The 25,541-nt window shown below is 42.4% G+C and overlaps 1 protein-coding gene across 2 annotated transcripts in view; it reads left to right on the top strand.

Moving 5' to 3' along the window:
- LOC135310892 (zinc finger SWIM domain-containing protein 6) overlaps window positions 1-25,541 on the top strand; it is an 85,994-nt gene that overhangs the window by 48,242 nt on the left and 12,211 nt on the right. The window contains exons 4-9 of one of the 2 annotated variants that reach the window (XM_064440008.1): window positions 13,297-13,476; window positions 15,110-15,286; window positions 15,565-15,711; window positions 19,165-19,311; window positions 21,141-21,398; window positions 24,674-24,809. In XM_064440008.1, coding sequence (XP_064296078.1) covers window positions 13,297-13,476; window positions 15,110-15,286; window positions 15,565-15,711; window positions 19,165-19,311; window positions 21,141-21,398; window positions 24,674-24,809 — 1,045 coding nt within the window. The remainder of the gene's footprint in view (window positions 1-13,296; window positions 13,477-15,109; window positions 15,287-15,564; window positions 15,712-19,164; window positions 19,312-21,140; window positions 21,399-24,673; window positions 24,810-25,541) is intronic. The other variant, XM_064440007.1, reaches the window with a different exon arrangement.

Below are 25,541 nucleotides of genomic sequence, written 5' to 3'. Positions count from 1 at the left end.
CTTCAAACTGTGAAGAATCATATTAAGTTATTCATAAAGTAGTATTTTTGTAGTATTTGTGCTAGTATTACCAGTGGTTTTACCTTCAATTGACTGTTTGGGAAAAAATTAATTAATAGTATTGTGGATATTAGAGAAGTCAATCAGTGAGATTCATTTGCACGTGCTTTATACTTTCCCCTAGCTTTGTAGACTAACAGCCCATGCCTTGCTATAGTGATTAGATGATAGGGTATTTTAAGTGCATAGAGGGGCATCAAATGTACATGTGACAGATACCCAAATGCTCTCTTGGGTAGACTGTAGTCTGTGTCTATGATACTGTAAACTGCACCTTTCAAGCAAATTTCTCCTGTTCTATGAAACCCTTTGGTCAAACGGCAGAGTGTCTGCAAAGATAGGGCAGTTTTTAAAACAAATTGAAAAAGGCATAACCCAGAACAAGCAGCTCATGCAAAATGACAGAAGTGCTTGGTTAGTTCCTTTTTCCATTATGCTAACAGTTGAAAATGTAGGAAGACAGGAGCAGGAGTTTTTCGTTACTTGACACACACAGATCAGAGCATGTAGTTGATGATAGCTTAGAATAGAATCTCAAAATGTAAATACCTTTCCTTTCAGCTGAATACAAGTGTGCCTTTAACCCTTGGAGCAGAGGTATGCAGCAAGGGAGAAAGGAAAACTTAAAGAATTAGACACTTGTTTTGTCCCTGGGTTACACCTCCACTCCCTCTAATGAACATTCAAAGTTTAGTGTGCAGAAGGGAAATGATTCCCTCTTCCCATCAGTGCTGCAACTAATCTATTGCATTAATCAGTCAGCTAGTGTGAAATGCATGGGGACTGATTATAATATCATACACAATATAATCAGCATGAAGCACTTGTCAAAACCAATACATCAAAGTTTAATTCAGTAATAGAATGAATTACAGCAAAATGAAACATTCTTTTTGTCATGGTTTAGCCGGCAGCTCAGCCCCACACAGTCGCTCGCTCACTCCCCCACCGGTAGATGGGGGAGAGAATCAGAAGGGTAACACTCGTGGGTTGAGATAAGAACAGTTTAATAATTAAAATTAAAAGAAACAACAACAGAAATGCAATGTAAAGGAGAACAACGAGAGGCGCAAAACCCGGGGGGGGAGGAAGGAGGGGAATTACCGCCCTAACAAACCGCACGCAACGCAGCAACCCGCCGACCCAACACGCGCCGCCCCGAGCCGCAAACTGCCTCCCCTTAATATACTGGTCATGGTGTCACATGGTATGGAATGAACATGCCATTGGCCAGTCGGGGTCAGCCAACCCCGCCATGGCCCTGCCCTGCCCAGCCCCCTACCACACAGTAGCCGACCCCCCACGGTGAGGAGAATTAACCCCTTCTCAGCCAAAACCAGCACATTCTCCACCCCTTATTCCATACCATTTACACCATGCCCAGGTCCCATACAATGCAATACAACCGTACCAACCACCACCCCACCCCTCCCCATCCTTTAACATAATACACAGACATCATTCCCTTAGTTTATGGCCCTTCCCTGTAAAATGTCCATTAACATGTCGATTGAGTTCACTCAGTCCATGACTCTGGGCTCCATCAGTCATATCAGTCTTTCAGGGTGGGAGAGATGGTGTGTGGCGTTGGGTTGCTGCATACCGAGTCAATCATCATTCCATCACTGTTGCATTTTGCTTGTTTCACGGTCTATCTTCCAGGGGTTGGGAGGCTTGTACGCTGATATCATTGATACAACACAGAGATGACACACATTATTATATAGCAGTTCACATTGTGCCATTCAGTTCATTGACTGTTTTTGCCCAAAATCAAATCCCCTTGAGGCACATAATGGATTTCTCCATCCTCCTGCATCACCCACCAAGTGCAACCAAGTCCTCGAGAAAAAGCAGTCCTACGAATGGGTTTGCCTTTACCCGAGGCGGGAATAACCCAGACTGTTTTCCACAGCATGTTTTTTACATGCACTACAGGGACTCTATTCCCTTCCACAGTACGTAAGGGTTCTGACTGGGCAGGGCCAGCTCGATTGGCAGATCCCCTAGTGCTGATTGACCAGGTGGCTTTTGCTAAATGTGTATCCCAGTGTTTAAATGTTCCAACCCCCGTTCCTCTCAGTGTAGTCCTTAACAGTCCATTGTATCTTTCGATTTTCCCAGAGGCTGGTGCATGATAGGGGATGTGATACACCCACTCAATGCCATGCTCTTTGGCCCAGGTGTCTATGAGGTTGTTTCGGAAATGAGTCCCATTGTCTGACTCAATTCTCTCTGGGGTGCCATTTCGCCACAGGACTTGTTTTTCGAGACCCAGGATAGTGTTCCGGGCAGTGGCATGGAGCACAGGATATGTTTCCAGCTATCCAGTGGTTGCTTCTACCATTGTAAGCACATGGCGCTTGCCTTGACGGGTTTGTGGGAGAGTGATATAGTCAATCTGCCAAGCCTCCCTATATTTATATTTCAGCCATCGTCCCCCAAACCTCAGAGGCTTTACCCACTTCGCTTGCTTGACTGCAGCACATATTTCACATTCATGGATAACCAGTGCAATAGTGTCCATGGTCAAGTCCACCCGTCGATCACGAGCCCATCTATATGTCGCATCTCTCCCTGTATGGCCTGAGGTGTCATGGGCCCACCGAGCTAGAAACAGTTCACCCTTATGTTGCCACTCCAGATCCACCTCAGCCACTTCAATCTTGGCAGCCTGATCCACCTGCTGGTTGTTTCGATGTTCTTCAGTGGCCCGACTCTTGGGGACGTGAGCATCCACATGACGTACCTTTACAACCAGGTTCTCTACCCAGGCAGCAATACCTTGCCACAATGTGGCGGCCCAGATGGGTTTGCCTCTATGCTGCCAGTTGTTTTGCTTCCACTGCTGTAACCAGCCCCACAGGGCATTTGCCACCATCCAGGAGTCACTATAGAGATAGAGCACTGGCCACTTTTCTCGTTCAGGGATGTCTAAGGCCAGCTGGATAGCCTTTACCTCTGCAAACCAGCTCGATTCACCTTCTCCTTCAGCAGTTTCTGCTACTTGTCGTGTAGGACTCCATACAGCAGCCTTCCGTCTCCGGTGCTTTCCCACAAGGCGACAGGACCCATCAGTGAACAGGGCATGCTGCTTCTCATCTTCTGGCAGTGTGTTATAAAGTGGGGCTTCTTCAGCACGTGTCACCTCCTCCTCTTGTGATATTCCAAAATATTTCCCTTCTGGCCAGTCCATGGTCACTTCCAAGATTCCTGGGTTACTGGGGTTTCCTATTCGAGCCCACTGGGTGATCAGTGCAACCCATTTACTCAATTCAGCATCAGTTGCATGGTGTGTAGAAGGGACCTTTCCTCTGAACATCCAGCCCAGCACTGACAGTCGGGGTGCCAGGAGCAACTGTGCCTCAGTACCAACCACTTCTGAAGCAGCTCGAACGCCTTCATATGCTGCCAATATATCTTTTTCAGTTGGAGTATAGCGGGCTTCAGACCCTCTGTATCCCCGACTCCAAAACCCTAGGGGTGAACCTCGGGTATCCCCATGTGCTTTCTGCCGGAGGCTCCAGGTAGGGCCATTCTCCCCGGCTGCAGTGTAGAGCACATTTTTAATATCTTGTCCTGCCGGGACTGGCCCAAGAGCTACTGCATGAACTATCTCCTGATTAATTTTTTGAAAGGCCTGTTGTTGCTCAAGGCCCCATTTGAAATCATTCTTCTTCTGTGTCACTTGATAGAGAGGGCTTACGATCAGACTGTAACCTGGAATATGCATTCTCCAAAAACCCACAACGCCCCAAAAAGCTTGTGTTTCCTTTTTGCTAGTTGGTGGAGGCATGGCTGCTATTTTGTTGATCACATCCATTGGGATCTGACGACGCCCATCTTGCCATTTGATTCCTAAGAACTGGATCTCCTGTGCGGGTCCCTTGATCTTACTTTGTTTTATGGCAACACCAGCTTTCGGAAGGATTTGGACTATTTTCTTCCCTTTCTCAAAAACTTCTGCTGCTGTATTGCCCCACACGATGATGTCATCAATGTATTGTAGGTGTTCCGGAGCTCCACCTTGTTCCAATGCATTATGGATCAGTCCATGGCAAATGGTAGGGCTGTGTTTCCACCCCTGGGGCAGTCAATTCCAGGTGTACTGGACGCCCCTCCATGTGAAAGCAAACTGTGGCCTGCACTCTGCTGCCAGAGGGATTGAGAGAAACACATTAGCGATATCAGTTGTGGCATACCACTTGGCTGCCTTGGACTCCAGTTCATATTGAAGTTCTAGCATGTCTGGCACAGCAGCGCTCAGTGGCAGCGTGACTTCGTTCAGGCCATGACAGTCTACTGTTAGCCTCCACTCTCCATTTGACTTCCGCACTGGCCATATGGGACTGTTAAAGGGTGAGTGGGTCTTGTTGATCACTCCTTGGCTCTCTAGTTGACGAATGAGCTCATGGATGGGAATCAGGGAGTCTCGGTTGGTGCGATATTGCCGCCGGTGCACTGTTGTGGTGGCGATCGGCACCTGTTGTTCTTCGATCTTCCGCAACCCCACAACAGAAGGGTCCTTCGAGAGGCCAGGCAAGGTAGACAGCTGTTTAATTTCCTCTGTCTCCAAGGCGGCTACACCAAAAGACCACCTGTACCCTTTTGGGTCCTTGAAATACCCTCTCCTGAGGTAGTCTATGCCAAGGATGCATGGAGCCTCTGGGCCAGTCACAACAGGGTGCTTCTGCCACTCATTCCCAGTTAGGCTCACTTCGGCCTCCAATACAGTTAGCTCTTGGGATCCCCCTGTCACTCCAGCAATGCTGATGGGTTCTGCCCCTATATAGTGAGATGGCATTAACGTGCACTGTGCACCAGTGTCCACTAAACCTTTATACTCCTGTGGGTCGGACGTGCCAGGCCATCGGATCCACACAGTCCAGTAAGCCCGGTTATCCCTTTCTTCCACCTGGCTGGAGGCAGGGCCCCTCTAGTCTTGATCATGGCATTCACAACTCACTTCCTGTAAATGTGAATCAGGAGTCCCTCTATTACAATTAGGAATAAAAATCAGTGCTTCTACTCCTCTGTCTGGGGACTTGCTTGCTGGAAACTGGAGCAGCAGCTTTCCTGGAAGAGCCTCCCTGAGTTACTGTTCTTCCTTGCAGTTCACGTACTCGTGCCTCTAGGGTCGAGGTAGGCTTGCCATCCCACCTCATCATGTCCTCTCCGTGGTCACGCAGGTAGAACCATAGGGTGGCCTGTGGTGTGTATCCTCTCCTTTGAGCCAAAGGATGCTTATTCCTAACAGCTGAGACACTACTCTGTCGAGGTGGGGAGCAGGACATACCTTCTTTGAGATGCTGGACCTCTCGGGATAGTTTCTCCACAGCAGAGACGAGCAAGGAAGAGATATTTGTTTCATAATCCCGGAGTCTATCAGTCACCTCTGCCAGTGTTGGTGTCTCGTCATCTTTCCAGGACATTACTGCCAATGAGTTTGCATGCGAAGATGGTGCGCGCCATACAAACTTCCGCCACATGGGTCATGTGCACTCGGCTTCATCTGGATCTTTGGATGACCGTTGGTTGTCCAGGTCACCATAAATCACCTCAGAAACAGCTAATTCCCTTAGATGCTGAATGCCTTTCTCCATAGTTGTCCATTTTCCTGGGCGATATGTAACATCATCATTAAAGGGATCCCTTTTCTTTACTCCAGACAGGAGTCACCTCCAGAGGCTGAGGGCTTGTGGTTTTTTTTCCAATTGCTTTGTCAACACCCCCTTCCCCAGAAAGGGATCCCAGTTGTTTGGCTTCTTTTCCCTTTAATTCCAGGCTACTGGCCCCATTATCCCAGCATCGGAGCAGCCAGATGACAATGTGCTCAGCTGAACAATGGCTGAAATCTTTTCGCATATCTCGCAACTCACTCAAGGACAGGGATCGGGTGGTCTCTATTTCATTTATTACTTCTTCCTCCTCTCCTCGTGACGGCCCTGCTTTTTCATCATCCTGTTCTAAACGAGTTGACGTCCGCTTCCAATATTTCATCTTGTGTATGGGGGCGACTGATACTGGTACGGGTTGATTCTCTGAGCCAGCTCCAGTACTTGTCATGGGGGTTTGAGTGACCGCCGAAACAAAATGCATGCAACACAGCCACCTGCTGACCCAACGCCGCGCCACTCCCGAGCTGCAAACTGCCCCCCCTTAATATCCTGGTCATAGTGTCACATCGTATGGAATGAACATGCCATTGGCCAGTCGGGGTCAGCCGCCCCCGCCATGGCCCTGCTTCTCCCAGACCCCTGCCACGAGGCAGAGCGAAGGAAGGTGGAAAGGTAGCTGACCCCCCATGGTGAGGAGAATTAACCCCTTCTCAGCCCAAACCAGCACACTGTTTTCCAAGAAACACAGCACCCATGCAAGCCTTTTTTTCTGAAGGCTGCATAGTGGAACCAGAGTACATATAAGGAATTTTTTTAATGAATAAAATTGCAACTTGGATCCAACTGAATTCAGAGATTTCTTTTCTTGGTGTTCTTATCAAGGAGAGAACAGCACTGAAGTGCTTTGCCTATCTTCACTATTCCATAAAAGCAACTTTTTAATTGGAGCATTTTCCAGTGGGACTTCTGAATATGCTTTATTCTAATGGAGATCTCTCTGTTCCTGAAGGAGGAAGGTGCTTTGCCAGTCATTCTGAAGGCACTCGTCCTTCTTGTTGAGAAGCAATAAATATCATACACTACCGTTTTTGAGGTTTCCAAGTTACTGTCCCAGTGAAAGCGCATATGTGTTTAAAAACCAGATGTAAAATACTTTAAAATACTTTGCTGACACTTCTATTTTAAAGGGATCATAGGCTCCGTGTACTACTATTGTTTCTATTCTGGCACTTCCAGTGCTGGAAAATGATGTTTTTGTAATAGAATTGATTAGGCTCAAATGGGGCACAGTGGCAAGTGTGCAGCAAGTGCTGAAGCTGATTTGTCCATTGCACAAAGGGAATGACCTTGACTGGCTGGGTAGATGAAGGGAGATCAGTGGATGTTGTTTACCTCGACTTCGGCAAGGCACTTGACACTGTCTCCCATAACATCCTCACAGACAAGCTAAGGAAGTATGGGTTAGATGAGAGGACAGTGAGGTGGACAGAGAACTGGCTGAATGGCAGAACTCAGAGGATCATGATCAATGGTGCAGAGTCTGGTTGGAGGCCTGTAACTAGCAGTGTTCCCTAGGGGTCTGTGCTGGGTCCAGTCCTGTTCAACATATTTATCAATGACCTGGACGAAGGGACAGAATGTCCCCTCAGCAAGTTTGCTGATGATATAAAACTGGGAGGAGTGGCTGATACACCAGAAGGCTGTGCTGCCATCCAGCAAGACCTGGACAGGCTGGAGAGCTGGGCCGAGGGGAACCTGATGAAATTCAACAAGAGCAAGTGCAAGGTCCTGCACCTGGGGAGGAACAACCCCATGCACCAGTACAGGCTGGGGGCTGACCTACTGGAAAGCAGCTCTGTTGAGAATGACCTGGGAGTGCTTGTGGACAGCAAGCTGACCATGAGCCAGCACTGTGCTCTTGTGTCCAGGAAGGCCAACGGCATCCTGGGATGCATTAAAAGGAGTGTGGCCAGCAGGTCGAGGGAGGTCACTCTGCCCTAGTGAGACCACATTTGGAGTACTGTCTCCAGTTCTGGGCTCCCCAGTTCAAGAAAGACAGGGGACTACTGGAGAGAGTCTAGCAGAGAGCTACGAAGATGATCAGGGGACTGGAGCATCTCCCTTATGAGGAAAGGCTGAGAGACCTGTGTGTTTAGCCTGGAGAAGAGAAGACTGAGCGGGACATCTTATTGATGCTTATAAATATCTAAAGGGCAGATGTCAAGAGGATGGGGCCAGACTCTTTTCAGTGGTGCCCAACAACAGGACAAGTGCCAATGGAACACAGGAAGTTCTACCTAAACATGAGGAAAAACTTCTTTACTGTGAGGGTGACAGAGCACTGGAAGAGGCTGCCCAGAGAGGTTGTGGAGTCTCCTTCCCTGGAGACATTCAAAACCCACCTGGACGTGTTTCTGTGCCCTCTGCTCTAGGTGTCCCTGCTCAAGCAGTGGGGTTGGACAAGATGATCTCCAGAGGTCCCTTCCAACCCCTACCATTCTGTGATTCTGTGGTTACCTGGCTCCACTTTCTTTGAAATAATCAAATGTTACTAACCTGGTAGCTTTTGGGTTTTTAGTTTTTTAAGAGAGAGATGTACATTAATGGGAGGAGCTAAAGACATTTCAAATGTGCATCAGTTTCTTTCATATTTTAATTTTGCAAATGAATTGATTGATCTTAAATATATTAAACATAAAATTCCAAGGCAAAGGCCAAGTTTCAGTCACTGATTACACAGGTATGGTAAATGAGGAAACACCAACCCAACCTTAGCTACACAGCAGCCCTGACTAGGTAGCATAATATTTCTAGGAAAAGCAGATTTCTTGGGAAGACTGTAATCAAACAGTCCAACAGAATTTTATGCTGGATATTCAGTCATGCTCAGTGTCCTAGCCCCCACTAAAACTGTTTCCACCACTACCCTCCTTTTTACTGGGACAAGAGTAAAATATAATGGGATTTATGACAACCAAGCAATGCTTAATCTCTTTGGAGAGTTTGTATACATTCCTTGCACTTTCTTTGGCTTCATGAATACACACATACACAAGATGTGTAATTATTATACCTCCTACTTTTACAGTGACTGAATGCTTCTTAATGTTTTTCAGTTTGCATGTTTAAATCCTAATCAGTGTAAAGGCATGCTGTTCCTTTCTCTCTCATGAATTCAGAGGTATGGATGTCTACTGAGAAATACAAAAGTACTGATGTTTCCACTGTATGTACAAGGCATGCATGTGTTGCATAAAGCAGTAATGTAACCTATTTCTTTGTGGTGTAAGGCGCACTAACGATGAATGACAACCATGCATTTTCAAAAAGATGGCTATTTGCATCAAAGGTCTGTTTTAGTAAAGCTCCCTTTTTCCAGGTTAAAAGGATTAGTGCTGAACTAAAATAGGCAATTCCTCACTGCAATATGACAGTTCTAATATTCATTCCCTTGTGAAATTAATATCAAATTGCAGTCACAGCATGACTTGTCTTCCAGTTATCTTTGGGGGGGGAATTTGCATATTGGTTTGTGATATTTTGCTACTGTACTGTAAGGTGCTTCATATTGGAAAGACATGGGTCACAGTCAAGGGATCCAAATCAGAAATTTACTTTTGGTTTAGTTCCAGGGGGGCAGATGTGTCAGCCTTCTGAGATCCGGTATGAAAAGATATCTGGCGCCTGGGGAAAGGGAGACAGGAAAAAGTGAGCTCTGTTAGAAAAACAGAATATGTAAGCACAAACACACTCTCTGTTTTTCTCCCCCCCCCCCCAATGAGACATTTGTTCATATTGCATGTGGCATCAGTGACATCCTTAAATCTAGTCAAACAGGTAAACTTACTTGAGAATGCCAGGAACATATTTTGGGAAACTTCTTTTGAGCGTAGGCCATTGCAAACAGCAGTTTCCAGGCTAAAGTCACTAGAAATGGATTTAGATACGTTCCCCACAAACTAATTAAAAGTAGCTGCCCTTCATTCTTCTGTAGTAAGGAGTAAGTGTGATCAGCAGTTTCCCCATATAGGATCCATTAGGCAGAAAATAGAGAATCTCTTGTCTGAGGCCAGTGTAAGCTTTCAGTTCGGTGGTGACATTTAAGGGCCAGCTCATGAGGGCATCCACTGAGCAGCATCAGAGTGAAATAGGAAGAATATCCTCTGGGCTCCTTCCAGTTAGTATGTGGTAAAATCTGGGCACAAGTAAACATTTTCCTCAGACTTTTCAGTGCTAGGAGCAGGACAGGAACCAGTGAATTGAAAGAGCCAGAACTGAGCAGATGTCAGGGGAGGGGGAAGGCATTTGGGGAGGAGGAAGAGGAAGAAATATGAATGCAGGCAAACACACACACCCTGGGGAGGGAAGAGATCACACACATACACACACTTTAAACCCAAATAGACTGAAGAGTGTGGGATCATTGGCATTATGCTTCATTCTCCCAGATGGTAGCCTTTTTAGGCTACAGGAGCTGAGCCCGAGGCTCTTTCTGTTCCCTTCTCAGTGGGGGAGTTCTGTCTCTCACTCCTCTTTCTGCAGGGAATCAGGCAGCTGTGAAAGCTAGGTGAGATCTCAGATGTGCACGCAGCTTCCCCTAAAGTCACCCAAGTAGGGTGCAGTTGATCTATTGAAATTTTAAGTGGTTTGTGTGGGGTTTATTAGAAATACATGTCCTTGTGCTTTACTTGCATAAAAATAGTGTGGATTTCTGAGACAAACACTAGTAACAACATAGTTGCGCTTGACATAATTTCCCTCTTTAAACCAAAGAAGTTTTTAAAGGATTTTAGTACTTTGGTGTATCTCTTCCCCTTCCTGCCTCTTAGATGTACCGCGTGCATGGTGGAGCTTCTGAAGAAGGCAAGTGAATTACTTTGCCTCCAGTGGTGTTTCTGAGATGCAGAACAAGAAAAGGCCACTCATTTTGTAGGGCCATGGTGTAATCAGTAGTGTGTGTTCCACCTTGCTGGATGATTGAAATGCCACATGTGGTTAAGATATTCCACTTTCCTTTTGCTTCAGTCTGAAAACACTGAAAATCTGGTTGTGAAGTATTAAATTGGGGTTTTTTTAAGATGCTGAGAGGTACAGTGTCTCCTCAGTGCCCTAAAGTAATACTTGATTCTGAAAATAAATAAGTAAGCCCAAGACAACTATTCTAAAAGGCTTTCTGATATGCCCCATTTTCTGTTTTGTTTTGTACATTGCAAGAAATATAGTCCTTTTGTCTTGGGCAGTGCTGAATGTATTGATGCTTAATAATAAGAACCAGTTGTAATGCCATTCAGAGGGACCTGGGCAAGCTCAAGAAGTGGACCCATATGAACCTCATGAGGTTCAACAAGGCCAAGTGTAAGGTCCTGCACCTGGGTTGGGGCAACCCCCAGTATCAGTACAGGCTGGGGGATGAAGGGATTGAGAGCAGCCCTGCCAAGGAGGACTTGGGGGTACTGGTGGATGAAAAGCTGGACATAAGCCAGAAATGAGCGCTCACAGCCCAGAAAGCCAACTGTATCCTGGGCTGCATCAGAAGAAGCATGGCCAGCACATTGAGGGAGGTGCTTCTGCCCCTCTACTCTGCTCTGGTGAGACCTCACCTGGAGTACTGCATCCAGCTCTGGAGTCCTCAGTACAGGAAAGACACAGACCTGTTGGAGCAGGTCAAGAGGAGGGCCACAAAAATGATCTGAGGACTGGAACACCTCTCCTATGAGGACAGGCTGAGAGAGTTGGGGTTGTTTAGCCTGGAGAAGAGAAGGCTTTGGGGAGACCTTATTGCTGCCTTTCAGTACTTAAAGGGGGCTTATAGGAAAGATGGGACAGACTTTTTAGTAGGGCCTGTTGCAATAGGACATGAGGTAATGGTTTTAAATGAAAAGAGGGTAGATTCAGACTAGATATAAGGAAGTAATTTTTTATGATGAGGGTGGTGAAACACCAGAACAGGTTGCCCAGAGAGGTGGTAGATGCCCCATCCCTGGAAACATTCAAGGTCAGGTTGGATGGGGCTCTGAGCAACCTGATCTAGTTGAAGATGTCCCTGCTCACTGCAGGGCGGTTGGACTAGATGATCTCAAAAGGCCCCTTCCAATCCAAACCATTCTGTGATTCTATTCTATAATTTGACTGTTTGGGGAGTGAAGCATGTTGAAGAGTGTGTCTGATGAAGGTCATGTGATTTGGTTTTAAAAGAAGTTTTTAAAAACAGTATTGGCTTTATTCACTCCCATGGCAAGTTTCAGACACTTAAAAAAAACCCAACTCAAAACCAAAACACAAACAAAAAATCCACAAACAAAAAACCCCCACCAAAACAGCGTGTGCTACTGTATGTAACTACTGTGCCATTAGTGTAGTGTCTCTCTGGTGTTCTGCACTGTCCCATATCTTATTTTGTTGTGATTTTCAGATTTCTTTGATATTACTTCCCCGTTCCATGTCGGCCTGAATAGCAGCGGACTTGCAACCTTAAGGATCAAGCTCTGTTTCCACTGGTTCCTGTCCTGTGGCATAATGACATACTAAGTTACTTTAGGAATGAATGTAATGTGATGGCCTGTGCTCTGTGTATCCATTTTGCATTCTTAGTTAGCAAAAGAATACTTGAATATGAGAATTCTATTCTCTTGGAAGAACCAGCTGCATTTTTATTTCTTTTTTTTTTTTCAACCTATCATGAAGATTGCATAGTTTAAGCATACTCTTTAAATCTCTTGTAGTGTACAAGGCATGTTCTTAATGAGCAAGTGAACTGTTGCTAAAGAGTACTTTCAGATGTCTTCATGCTTCTGTCAAAGTTGATTTAGAGAAAAATCTTTCCATTTGAAAATTGTTGCTAGATACCCTGATATATTTATGCCTACCCTGCTATATAGTGTCAGGGAGCAGGTTCTAAAGTAATGATATATGTGAAGAGTATATTGAAAGCAAATTAGCTTTCACTTTGAGCTCCGTAAACAGAAAATGTAAACCAAATTTTCTAGTGTAACCAAATTACTGGAGTAGTAGCAATAAAAATATCTTATTCCCATTAGACTGCACAAAGCCAGTGTTTACTGGATCTCTGAGGTCCAGATGTGTTTGCGAATGAGATATGATCAGCAGTACTTCTGCTGGGTTTTGTGTGTGGAAGTATATGTTTACAAAATACATGTCTTGCTAATGCACTTGTTTGGTTCCTGTAATGTGAAGCTGGAAGATACATAGTTCTTGTTTGTAGAAAACAACATTTGCTTCTGGTACAAAAATTAGAAGAAAAACATGGGTAATTTCCTGCTGTAACTTTATGTGAATTCTTGTTTGCTTTTGACTGATGTTCCTGTCTGATGGGCCATACATCGTGAACTATGGATTTTCTAATACAAAAGACCCACTTAATGCCTTTTAATTGAGAAGGTTGGCTTGATACAGTCTTTTAACTGCTTCAGATGGGCCACACCAGCTCCAAGATTTTGCATCAGAAATTGCGTCTGCCTGGTGTTAGGCATAGCTGGGAAACAAGCACTGTAGCCTTCGAGGGGAGAAAAAGTGTTACAGTATAGAAGTTTGCAATTAGTCATTGGCTGCTGCATTTTTAATAGAAAACATAATTTAGCATATTTTTTTTTTAAACCAGGTGCTCTGTGGATGTGTATAGTCTTAAATCCCCACTGCAAGTTGGAGCAGAAGGCCAGTTGGCTAAAACAGCTGAAAAAATGGAACAGTGTGGATGTTTGTCCCTGGGAAGATGGAAACCATGGAAATGAGCTGCCCAATTTAACCAATGCTTTGCCTCAGGGTGCAAATGCTAACCAAGGTGAGCCTAAATATATGCACTGACTGCAACGTATAATATGGCCTCTATCTTATATACTCTAGCCTTGCAGAATTCAGCTACTACGAAGAAATTTAACTCCATCCCAGCTGAAACCAGGACAACTCTTTACTGGGACAAGTAACTTTCCTGTTGAGGATTGACCAGACAAATTTATTTTCACTAATACTATCCTTGCAGAAAGGATAAATTGGGGGTGGGAGGGTGGGTGTTGTGCTGGGGCTGCAATGTTTTCAATTTGTGTTTAGTTAAGTCTTCTAACTTTTCACTTGATCCTTCTAAATACTTGTTGCATGAAAATTGGATGTCCCTGAGTTATGTCATGTAAAAGCCTGTTCTTTCTTTGCTTGACTATAATCTTATATCCCTTCTGGTGTTGGGGGTTTTATTTTGTTTGCAGTTACAAAACCTTTGATACTTAAAGGGAGCTCTGTTGTAACTGCATTAAACTGAGTGTGTGAGAAACTAAAGCAGCTATCTGTGGGATGTGCTTTGTATTGTGCAGTCTGCATTGACAGGTGGGAGGATGCAGATGCAACACTGCCTTCGTGGAGGAGGTGTCTCTTCTTACTTGATATGATGCTTTCTAATCTAAAATGCGATTATCAAATCTGACAGAAGCCTTCTCCAGTCATCTTCAAACAAAGATTGCTACTTTGCTAATAACTGAGTAAGATGCAGGATATTTACCTGGGGAAAAAAACCCTCATAATCCTCAAAATCCTCAGTATTTTGATACATATTTCATATAATCATGATAAAGTTACAATTAAATGCTTGTGGGAGGTGGCAGATTTGGGCTTAGATGGGTTTTTCCTTGTTTTTTCTTTCTTGGAAGATTACCTCTGAAGGAAATAGACTTGGTTCGTTTTTAAATCTTGCAGCTAGCTGGAGACAGAAGTTCATTCAACATATAACTTCCTACAGAAGTATTTTGCTTTCTGGATCTTGTGATGCTCAGCTCAACCAGGGCAGGCTAGTGGCAACTCTGACATGGTATTTCAACATTCATAGACACAGTCCCATGTCAACAGAGCACTTTTGCTGTAGGAAGATGTCCAGTAAAGATTATGTCAGTCCCATGGTCCCAGTACCTTACTTTTTCTGCAGTATTTGTATATGCTTATGACAAAAAATTATACAAGTGCTCAAAGTTAATGTAACTTCTCAAAGACAACAACTAAAAATCTTTCATGGCGATGTTTATCTGTCCCTCATCCTAGTAGCTCTGGGTCTGAGAAGGAGAGAAGCTGGGGATGCTTGAGTAGCTGTGTGCCATATGTTTTCTAGTTTTGTTTTAGGGGAGTTCTGTACATGCTCTTTAATGTCCTTCATCTCTAGCTGTTCCCTTTGCAAAGTCGTATTTAGCATTAGCTGTGCTGGTTTGTAGATTTCTCTCTCTGAATGCAAAGTGAATGGCACATACTTCATCTGAGCTGTTGGGTAATAGAATGTGAAATGTCATCTGCAGGCTGGTCCTTGCAGAGAGGGGCAAGGCAGGCTGCCATCAGTTGGGGGTTGCTGACTAGGCAGAAGACAGGAATACTGTGAATGACTGATTCACATATGAATGAGTAAAAGCTGATGCAGCTTTCTGAACTTGTGAAAATGACAGATTCATCGAACAGGCCACATCGGACAGTGTTTACTCGAGCCATAGAGGCGTGTGATCTGCACTGGCAGGACAGCCACTTACAGCACATTATCAGCAGTGACCTATACACCATCTACTGTTACCATGACGACACTGAAAACTCACTCTTCGACTCTCATGAGTGGCCCCTCTGGCATGGTAAGTGACTAAACTGGAAAGACATTTCCACCACTTGCTGCTTTGTTCAGTTTCTATGGCATTATTTTGGGGGAATGGTGGGGAGATGAATGAAAAGCCTGGCAAAAAGAACAGAGGCTCCCTCGAAACGCTGGCTCAGAAGTAGTCCTTTAAGTCTCTCTTGCATAGTTTTAAAAAGAAAACAAAGAAAACAAAGCAGCCCTTTTGAGTAACCTAGCAAAACAGGCCATTGCAGATATGGAAGCATTGCTATTCCTCAATTATTTTCTCTATTTTAGAACATGTTCCTACAGCCTGTGCAAGGGTGGACGCATTACGATCTCATGGATGCCCACGAGAAGCATTGAGACTAGCAATAGCTATTGTTAATACACTAAGAAGGCAGCAGCAGAAACAGTTGGAAATGTACCAGGCTCAGAAGAAAGGTAAATGTGGGAAAGAGAGAAGGCAAAGGATATGACAAGGTGACAATAACACCGGACTGGAACTTTGCATGAGAAAACTGCTTTTGAAACTAAAGCAAAAGGGGTAACTTGAACTCTTCAGTCCTGTCGTGGTCTAGCCGGCAGCTCAGCCCCACACAGTCGCTCGCTCACTCCCCCACCGGTAGATGGGGGAGAGAATCAGAAGGGTAACGCTCATGAGTTGGGATAAGAACAGCTTAATAATTAAAATTAAAAGAAACAACAACAGAAATGCAATGTAAAGGAGAACGAGAGGTGCAAAGCCCAGGGAGGAGGGGGAACTACCTGCTGAAACAAACCGCACGCGACTCAGCCGCTCACCACCCGCTGACCCGATGCCGCGCCACTCCCGAGCCGCCAACTGCCCCCCCTTAATATACTGGTCATGGTGTCACATGGCATGGAATGAACATGCCATTGGCCAGTCGGGGTCAGCCGGCCCCACCGTGGCCCTGCCCCTCCCAGCTCCCTGCCAGGCGGCAGAGCGCAGGAAGCTGGAAAGGTAGCTGACCCCCACAGTGAGGAGAATTAACCCCTTCTCAGCCAAAACCAGCACAAGTCCAAATGATCATAGCGGTAATGTCACATTCTGGATTTTTTTTTTTTTTTTTTAAAGCTGGGTTGTGAGCTCTGCAGGGCAGGGGCTCTGTTCTGCCTTCTGCAATACGTCTGACATGATGGGGCCTTTATCCCAGTCAGGGTTTTTGGTTACACAGTGTAAATATTCATCCTGTGTAAGTTACAGGCTTTTAAACAGAGCTTTGCATTTGGCATGTCAGGTATTTAAAATATTTTTTTCCTCTGACGTATAATTTAGCAAAGCTATATATTTCTGAGGTGGAAGCCTAAAGCTGACATTGAGGGTAACAAGGCAAAGTCTGCACTACAGAAATTAATCACATTTGGCAGTTTGTTTGAAAAGTCTCCTACAATGCTTAAAACTTTAGTGGATTCACATTGCTAGAAATGAGATTTTTGAAACACTGGCTTATTAAAATGTTCTGTGGTGTTCCTCTGAGTACTACCCCTATTTTTTGAAGGAACATTCTACCAAAAATAATCTTGCACTGAACTTTGTCCTAAGTTTGAAAAGGTAGTGGAAGAAGAAAGAGATGGCTTTGTGGTTAAAGAATGCACATGGAAAAACTGGAATTACATCCTCAGCTACTACAAGAACACCTTTCATTCAAATTTTATTTTAGATCTTTGTTGCTCCTCTTAACTATGTGTATCCTCATGCATTGTAGGCAAAAATACCAGTGTGGCCATGTGTGTAAATTTTTCAAGTGCATGTGTAGGTGTTTTCCCAGAAATTGAAGTGAAGACAAGGTAGACACCTGACTGAAAAAAAATTTAGCTGGCAGTTCCTATATGCCTCCATTTCCGTTTCACGGTACCCAAGGAAGGATTTTTGAGCGCTATTGTGGATCCTAGATTTAAACAAAACTTAAAAGCACTTTATATTATTACTTAATTTTTCTGAGTCTTTTTATCGTGTAATATATATTTCCTTAATGTGTTCCTTTAAAAGCTTTGCACATTTTCCAGCTTCTCAGACTGGGGAGGTAAGAAGGGAGGGGGCTATGTCAGTGTGTGTATGTGTGTGCATACCACTGACAGGTGTGAAGGGTCTGCTGCAAGTGTGATGGTCATAGTACTGCTCCTTTTCATTCCCAGTTGCTAATGCAGTATCTAGACATTCAATGCTTCTGTTAAGTTCCTTTCCCTGTGAGCAGTCTCTGTAGCTGTCAGCTAATATTATGCTATTATTAAAAATGGAGTGTATGAAGTGCGATTCGTCCTACCCCAAAAGAAAGAAGTTTTTCATTTCTATGTTGTTACTCACTGCTTTGGGGTTTTTCCCTCTTATGTTTGGAATTTAAAAAATATTCTTTTAATACTGCAAAATATGCTGGTCGTCTCTATAAGCAGATTAATTCTGCAGCTACAGCCCAGTTTTAGATTTCAGTTCAGCAACCACCACATGCTTCTACTTAGCTTTCATTCATGTGACTGATCTGATGCCCATGGAACCACTTGCATGATTTAAAATTAAATGTCTATATGAATGGAGGACTGAAGCCTTTAGCATGACACAAGTGAAGCTCATAAGTAGACACAATAGATGAAATGGAATATAAGTAAGTCAGTAAGGAGTCACTGATATTAATCCTTTTTGGTAATATTGCGTACTTCTGCCTGTCATCTTTAGTACATGCTATTTGTTAGTAAGAATTATTTGTTTGTTTTTCATATTACATATACGTTGATTCTTTAAAAAAAGCCACCCTCCTGAACACTCAGTTCAACAGTGTGGCTGTGTTTCACTTTGTAGCCCCACACATTTAAATAGGCAAGAAGCAAGCTTTTAAAGCTCTGTGATAATACATGTGGTTACTCAGAAAGCTGGCACTTTGAACAAGAGCGAGCACAGGCAGGTACAAGTCAGTGTGCAGTAGGCAGAGAAACAGAGCATCCATAATGGCTTTTATACAATTTTTAAATGATCACCCATAATGCATCTGATCTCTCATAGTTCAGTTGTGTGTCTAGGAGTGTCTAGGAGTGTCATGTGTCTAGGAGAAAAAAGTTGGGAGTTGGAGTCAAAGGGGAGCTACTGCCATAACACTCTTAATAAAAAAAGGGATTTGGGGAATCTCTAACCTCTGTTACCACAGCCACACTTCCTTCAATTCATTGTGCTAAACAACTTTTTTCATGTTGTAACTGACTGATGGATGAGGGCTAAAAAACAAAGTATCCATGAAGGTATTTGTTGACTGAAACTTCAGAATGACAAAAAAATGCACTTAAAGGACAATTTTTTCTCATATACCACATTTAAACACTTTATCCTTTTTTTTTCTTTTTTTTATTTTAGGAGCTGTCATCCTGAGTTTATTACTTCAATAAATATTTAGATGCAAGATAAGCTCATATTTTATTTATTAAAATGGAACATTTTCAAATATTTAAATTTATTTCAGTGCCATCAGATTCACTTAAAATGTAAAAATGGTACTGAATCTTTTGAGTGAGAAAACAGTTGTGAAGAATATTTAAAAAAATGTTTTTGCTATAATTTTTCAGCAGACATTTTCAGAAGAGTTACTGGTATCAAGTAAGAGATTTCAAAAGATACTGCAGTTGAAATTTTTGACCCATAATGCACCTTGCTAGTGCTTGAAACGTTTGGCCTTCGTCCATTTTCTATTTTTTCCTCTTTTAACATATTCACAAAGGGCAATTAATTCACCCTGAAATAAACTATTTTCTCCTTCTAATCAGAAGCTACTGGAAATACTTTGAATTCTGTATTGAGATCATTTTAATCAGTTTTACTTCTATAATTGTTTTGAGGGGCTAACATGTGCTCTCTTCCCCTCCCTCCTCCCTCCATCTTTTCTGTCACAGAACTTCTCCACAAAGGACTAACCTTAATAACGAATCTTGAAGGTTGGGTGGGACACCCTTTGGATCCGATTGGCACCCTCTTCAGTAGCCTGATGGAAGCCTGCAGGGTGGATGATGAGAGCTTCCATGGATTCTCAGACTTCATGGGTAAGGCCATGCAAAGGGAGCAATCTTCTCTAAGTCTTCAGTAACTGGAGGTGTTTTTCTATCTTTCCTTTCTGAATTAACTTTGAAGCCAGTGTCTTTATAGTATAAGAACTCACATTTGCATTCCCTAAGAAAACACAATGGAGAGAAAATTTTTTAAGTCAAATTTTGTTATATGAAAGCACTTCAGAAATTACCAGTTACTCATTCTTGAAGACAATTCCGTATTTCACACTTGAAATAAAACTGAATAAGCCTTTATAGCAACAACCCTCACCACATATATTGCTCTGTCCTCTTTTATAAGAAATTGCAGGAAATTACAGAATTGTTGAGTTTGGAAGGCTCCTGTGGAGATCGTCTAGTCCACTTGCTCTGCTCAGAGCAGGGACACCTAGAGCAGGTTGCCCAGGACTGTGTCCAGTTGGGTTTTGAATAACCCCAAGAATGAATACTGTACAAGCTCTCTGGGTGACCTCTTGCAGTGTTTAACCATCCTCACAGTAAAAAAGTGTTTTCTTATGCTCAGATGGAATTTCCTGTATTTCAGTTTGTGCCCATTGCCTCTTGTCCTGTCACAGGATACCACTGAGAACAGTCTGGGTCTGTCTTCTTTACATCAGATATTTTTTACATTTTGGTAAGATCCTCCTGAGCCTTTTCTTTTCCAGGCTAAACAATCCCAGCTGTCTCAGTCTCTTATATGGGAGATGCTCCAGTCCTTTAATCATCTTTGTGGCCCCTCACTGGATCTGCTACAGTATGTCCATGGGGAACCCAGTACTGGACATGGCACTCCAGGTGTGAACTCACCAGGGCTGAGCGGAGGGGAAGGAGCCTCCCTCGATTGGCTGGTGATGCTTCTCCTATGCAGTCCAGGATGTTATTTGACTTCTTAGCTACAGGTGTACATAATGCTTCAAACTGATGACAAAACACTTAAAATTTATAACATACATGGTCTATAAAGGTTATGAATTGGAAAATAATGTTGCAGTATTGATACATGATTTAGGACAGAGCTTCCCAGGAGCTTAACTGATTTATTCCTTATTCTCAGTCTCTTTCCACCTCTGTGGTAGTCTCTTATCACCTTCTGTGTGGTCAGAAACTCTACCTACAGCTCTTTTATATGCACATCCCCAGTCTTCTTAGGGCTTTGCCTCAAAACTCATTTTATTCAATTAGATTTTCTTCAGTAAACTTCTAATCCCATATCCACCAATTCTGGAAGAACTTTAATTAAAAGAAATCAGATTCTTTGCAATTAGAAGAAACCAAAACAACCCCATGAAATAAAAGTAGTGTGTGTTGAAAAGTAAATTCCTCCTACACACGCATATGCAATCCACCAAATGCATTGTGCCTTCTCATTTGCTGCAGGCCTACTGTATTTGCACAATCCTAATAGCTTCAACTGAAATCTATGCAGGTGTATAAGCACCTTCCCCTTCCAATTATACAACATCAAAGCTTTAAGGAGATATGGAAATGGGTGGGAAAAAAATTTGAAATAGATCTTCCAATTTTGGCCTTATTAACACAAAGCTGGAGAAACTGCCTTTCTCCAGATAATGCAGTTTAAAATGAAAACTTTTATTTTTACTTGAGTGGTTTTTTTTAAACCTAATTGTTTTGCACATTTCTGCCATGTGGAATTGGTTCAGGTAGTTTAGATTAGATCATTAGATATTGAGATTGCGCTAGTAATTTAAATCATTTTAAAAAATGAATACTGACAGAGGAAGCATTTGTAAATGTGGCATCATAGGCAGATTATGGATTAGAATTATTTCCTGATGTGTTGTTCTTTATGTCACCTTTTACAGAGAACGTGGGGCAATGCAAATCTCTGGAGTACCAGCACCTGCCTGCACACAAATTCTTAGAAGGGGAATCTTATTTAACGCTGGCTGTGGAAGTAGCACTGATAGGGCTGGGACAGCAACGAATAATGCCAGATGGCTTGTATGCACAAGAGAAGGTCTGTCGAAATGAGGAGCAGCTCATTTCTAAGCTACAGGAGATTGAATTGGATGATACTCTGGTGAAGATTTTTCGAAAACAAGCAGTCTTCCTATTAGAAGGTAGCTCAATGTAGATGCTAACTGCTTCTTTAAACTGTCTTCACTTACACAAGCCAACTGAATTAGTATTCCAGGGGAAACTGCCTTACATACTCAAGATGGTTTTTGATGTAAACTACAGCAAAAATTTATTTCCAGTCTCTTATGAAAATCAAACATAGTTTAGATATCACATGACTGTAGAGATAAGGCATTTACTGACCTATAAGCCTTTCATTTTATTTTTTATTGCATTTTGTTCTTTAGATTTGTTGCTTGTCATAATCTCAGTATCCTAATTATACAACCCAGGCTCACAATTAAATAATATAGACATCAATTATTATCAACAGTTCTCAGGTAGCAAATTTCTAAATGTCACTTGTATCCTGAAAAAGGACTCACAGCTTTGTAAATGTATGAAGATTTTTACCTCTGTTCTGAAGTGAAGAGCTCAGAAAATTCACTTAGAATTGATGGGACAGAAATATAACATTTTCTTTGTACCAATTAGGAAAATTACTTTCCTCTGAAGTTTGTATCATACATGAAAATTGAAATATATGGTCAAATATTGAGGCTTAAGCCTGGTCTTGTGACTAAATTTTGATTAAGACAAATAACTTGTGTTTGGGAATTAGCCGGTGTATTGCAATAAAATCTGTGCAAAAAAGTGCATACTTTTGCCTTAGCTTTTAAAAAGGCTTAACATATAGCACTTAAGCCTCATATTCAGAGAGTAGTCCGATGGGTTCTAAGGTTGTCTTTCTAGTTTTTGGGGTTTTTTTAATGGAAGAAAAAACTTTAAAGGAACCAATTAGATAAAGGCATGGTCCAAGTTTTGAGTGCTTGCTCAAGGGATGGTGGGGAGTGTGATACTGCTCTAGGTAAGTTGTGAAGACTGTTACACAGCATTCAGGATTTGCTTTCTTTCTGTAAGATATTTGTCTTTTAAAACTACTTCTTTAATGGAAGAGATGCAGTATGTTGTTTAGGGTTCTCAACTTTGAGTCACTATTATTGCCCAGATCCTTAAAGACTTTGGTACCTACTGATGGTGCCATTTGAAACTGCAGAGAAACTGCACCATAGGGAGAATTTCCATTATGGTGTGGCTGTAACCACTGTTTTATGGCCTTTGGACAAGAACAGCTACTTGCTGGATCCAGCTATTAGCCACCATAGAGGGTTTCTATGGATTATAAAATCAATTTGCTGCATCTATTTACTGGTAAGGATGCTTTATGAGGAAAAGGCAGGATTTCTCTCAAGTATTCTCTGATACTTCTAGTTTACTACTTTGATCACTGATATTCTTTTTATTTTCTTAGAGTAGTAAACAAGTGATCGTAGCAGGAAATCTGCTAAAATAACTACCTACAAAATTGCTGTGGTGAGCAGTGGGCAACAATGGTCTTGCATTACCATGTGCTGAGAAATCTGGCTTTTCTGCAATAACTTCAGTTTACTCCAGGTTAGGCAGAAACTGCCAGCTTGCATGGAGGAAAAACTGTGCAGTGATTTAAGATCCTAATCATATCATTTGTAGTTTTATAGTTAAAGTCCTGTAGATATAATTAAAAAAAGCTTAATCCAATATTAAGATGATTTCTATGCTGTTAATGCAGATTAATGCATGCTGTATGTAGCTGCCATTTGAACGCATGGGAAAGGAGAACATAAGACTGTGTTGCAAGAAGTGTTCTAATTTTTTGCTTGACTGCTAATTAAATGGCAGAATATATTTTCATATAAATGCTTTGTCATGTATTCTTTGTGTCCTAACTGAGTTTCTGACTGGACCACCAACTGGCAAACATATATGAAATGGCTTCTTGAAGCCATTGAAGCAATGCCAGCTAGTTTGGAATGGCTTTCAACTTCATTTTAAATGATTGAGACACACACTGTCACCTACTTAAACGTCATTGATGTTTCCTTTGTGATCAGCCCCAGTCTTCAGAAATGCCCACCTATGGAGCTCAGATTTTTTTTATGCCTAGTGATTTTTATCTTTGCATGTTGTGCTAAGGCACGAGTCAGAAAAACATTGCTGAAACAGCTGTGCTGGTCCAAGTTGTTACCATCTCCCTCTCATGGAGTTCATCATCCTTTGCAGCAGAAGTGGTTGAATAAATTTTGTGAGTACTCATCTGCTTCAGTGTAGTGTCAGCCATGTTAATTTGAACCACTGCTGGAAGCTATGACACGTGTGACTGCAGTGAAGAAGCGTGCTCACACATTCATCCATCCGTCCAAGTGTGGTGGGTTGGAATATCTAGTAGAAGAGGAAGTAGTAACTTCTAGGACTGCAGGCTGCTATTTGTGCAATAATTGCCCAATAATACTTAATGTAAGATTCTTATTCTGTATCTTGCAACATTTAATGCCTGAACCTCTAGCCACTGAAGTAAAAAACTGCTTGACACAGTTTTCCTATTAAGAGGAATAACAGTCTTAAGGTTGCAGGAAAAATGTAAAAATGAGATTCATATGCACAATGTGAACATTCAGAACTCAACAAGCAAATAGTTGCTTTTTTTTTTTTACATTGTTATTTCTGTTGTCAATCTTGACACTGCTGTTATGAAGTACTGCACTGGCTGCACTGAGTGTGAGCAAAATCCATTGCCCCAACAATGGGAATAGTTTCCCCACAACAAATAAAATTTTTAAGATCGTGTGGCTATAATGGACTAACAAAAACATCTTTGGTGCAAGATCTGACCTTGTCTTCTCTGGAGACCAAGTCCAGACCAAAGGGTTATTTAAATGTCTAATGTCAAGTGAGACATTAATAGGGATCAGGTGCTGCCATAGTGATCGGTCATGTAGCTTCAATTAAAGATACATGTTCTTCCACTGTAACTGCTTTTGTTTTTTCCTGGTGGATTTGTGATAAAGCAATTATGCACCAACAGAGGGTGCATAGGGATTCATGTGCACAATATAACTACACAGAGGCAAAGCTAAGATTATCACCTTCTACTTTTGCATACCATAAACTTGCTGAATGAGCCCCATGGAGCCCCGGGACCATTCTGTCATTTGTATGTGCACTGGTAGTGTGCTTAGTAATACGCAATTTGCATTCTGTCTTGTTGTCTCAAAGAATATATGGTATTTAATATACTTGTAATATATGTCACAAAAATATCAATGTAACTTTACCTTTTGTACAGCAAACTGTCTCTGAATACCAATTCTAACTCAAGGTATAGTGAATGTTTTTAAAGGTCCAGAAGTTGGGTTTTAACAGTTTGTAAAGACTGACATTCTCTTTCTCTTTCCCACAGCTGGCCCATATAGTGGTTTAGGCGACGTCGTCCATCGAGAGAGTGTTCCGATGCACACATTTGCCAAGTATCTTTTCACCTCTCTCCTACCTCATGATGCTGAATTGGCATACAAAACTGCACTGAGAGCCATGCGGTATGTATTCACAAGTCATCTAGAAAGAGCACAAGTAGCAGCTTGGAAAAGGGGAAAAGCTTGGTAATCAAGGCCTAGTCTTTTTTTCTAAAAGAAGCATTGTTCCCTTTAAGGAGAAATTACTGTGGTTCTGTCATCTGTAAAAGAAATTGATGTCTGTGGTAACTACAGCATAATAATTTATAAATGTACAATTAGTGTTTATCTACAACTGTAAAACAGCATTCTATGCTACAAATCCTTCTAGAATTCCACTCTTGGGACATGTGGCTTTGTGTTAAATGACAACTTTAGCGCATGTTCTCTTACTGATGTGGTTGTGTGTGTGTGATGGTAGTGGAAAGGAAATGAAGAAAGAGGCATCTCACCAGCAGTCTCAGGATCACAACTATTTGTTCCACCAGCCTTCTTTATAAATTAACTCTCAATGATAGATTTGAAACCATATGGTGTTGTCTGAGCCAGTACTGAATGATCCAAATGATGACATCTCTAGTTAATCATGGGGAGCTCCAGCCATCTTTTGGCATGAAGCTGCCATCTCAGCCAAAGAAGTTACTTCTCAAACAGACCACTATAAAACAGAGTTGCCTGTTTGTTTTAATCTGGTAAAATCACAGGAGACATCAGCATAATCAGGGCTGTTCTCCATAGCTCTCTTGGCATCACTTTATAAGGCAGATAGGAGTTAAGCTTTTTTATATTTTTTATATATTTGGCACTCTTAAGAAA

Source organism: Phalacrocorax carbo (genome assembly GCF_963921805.1).
Source record: "Phalacrocorax carbo chromosome W unlocalized genomic scaffold, bPhaCar2.1 SUPER_W_unloc_6, whole genome shotgun sequence".
NCBI classification, from domain to species: Eukaryota; Metazoa; Chordata; class Aves; order Suliformes; family Phalacrocoracidae; genus Phalacrocorax; species Phalacrocorax carbo.
The sequence above is the reverse complement of the archived record's forward strand: the minus strand, read 5'-3'. Positions and strand labels throughout refer to the sequence as shown.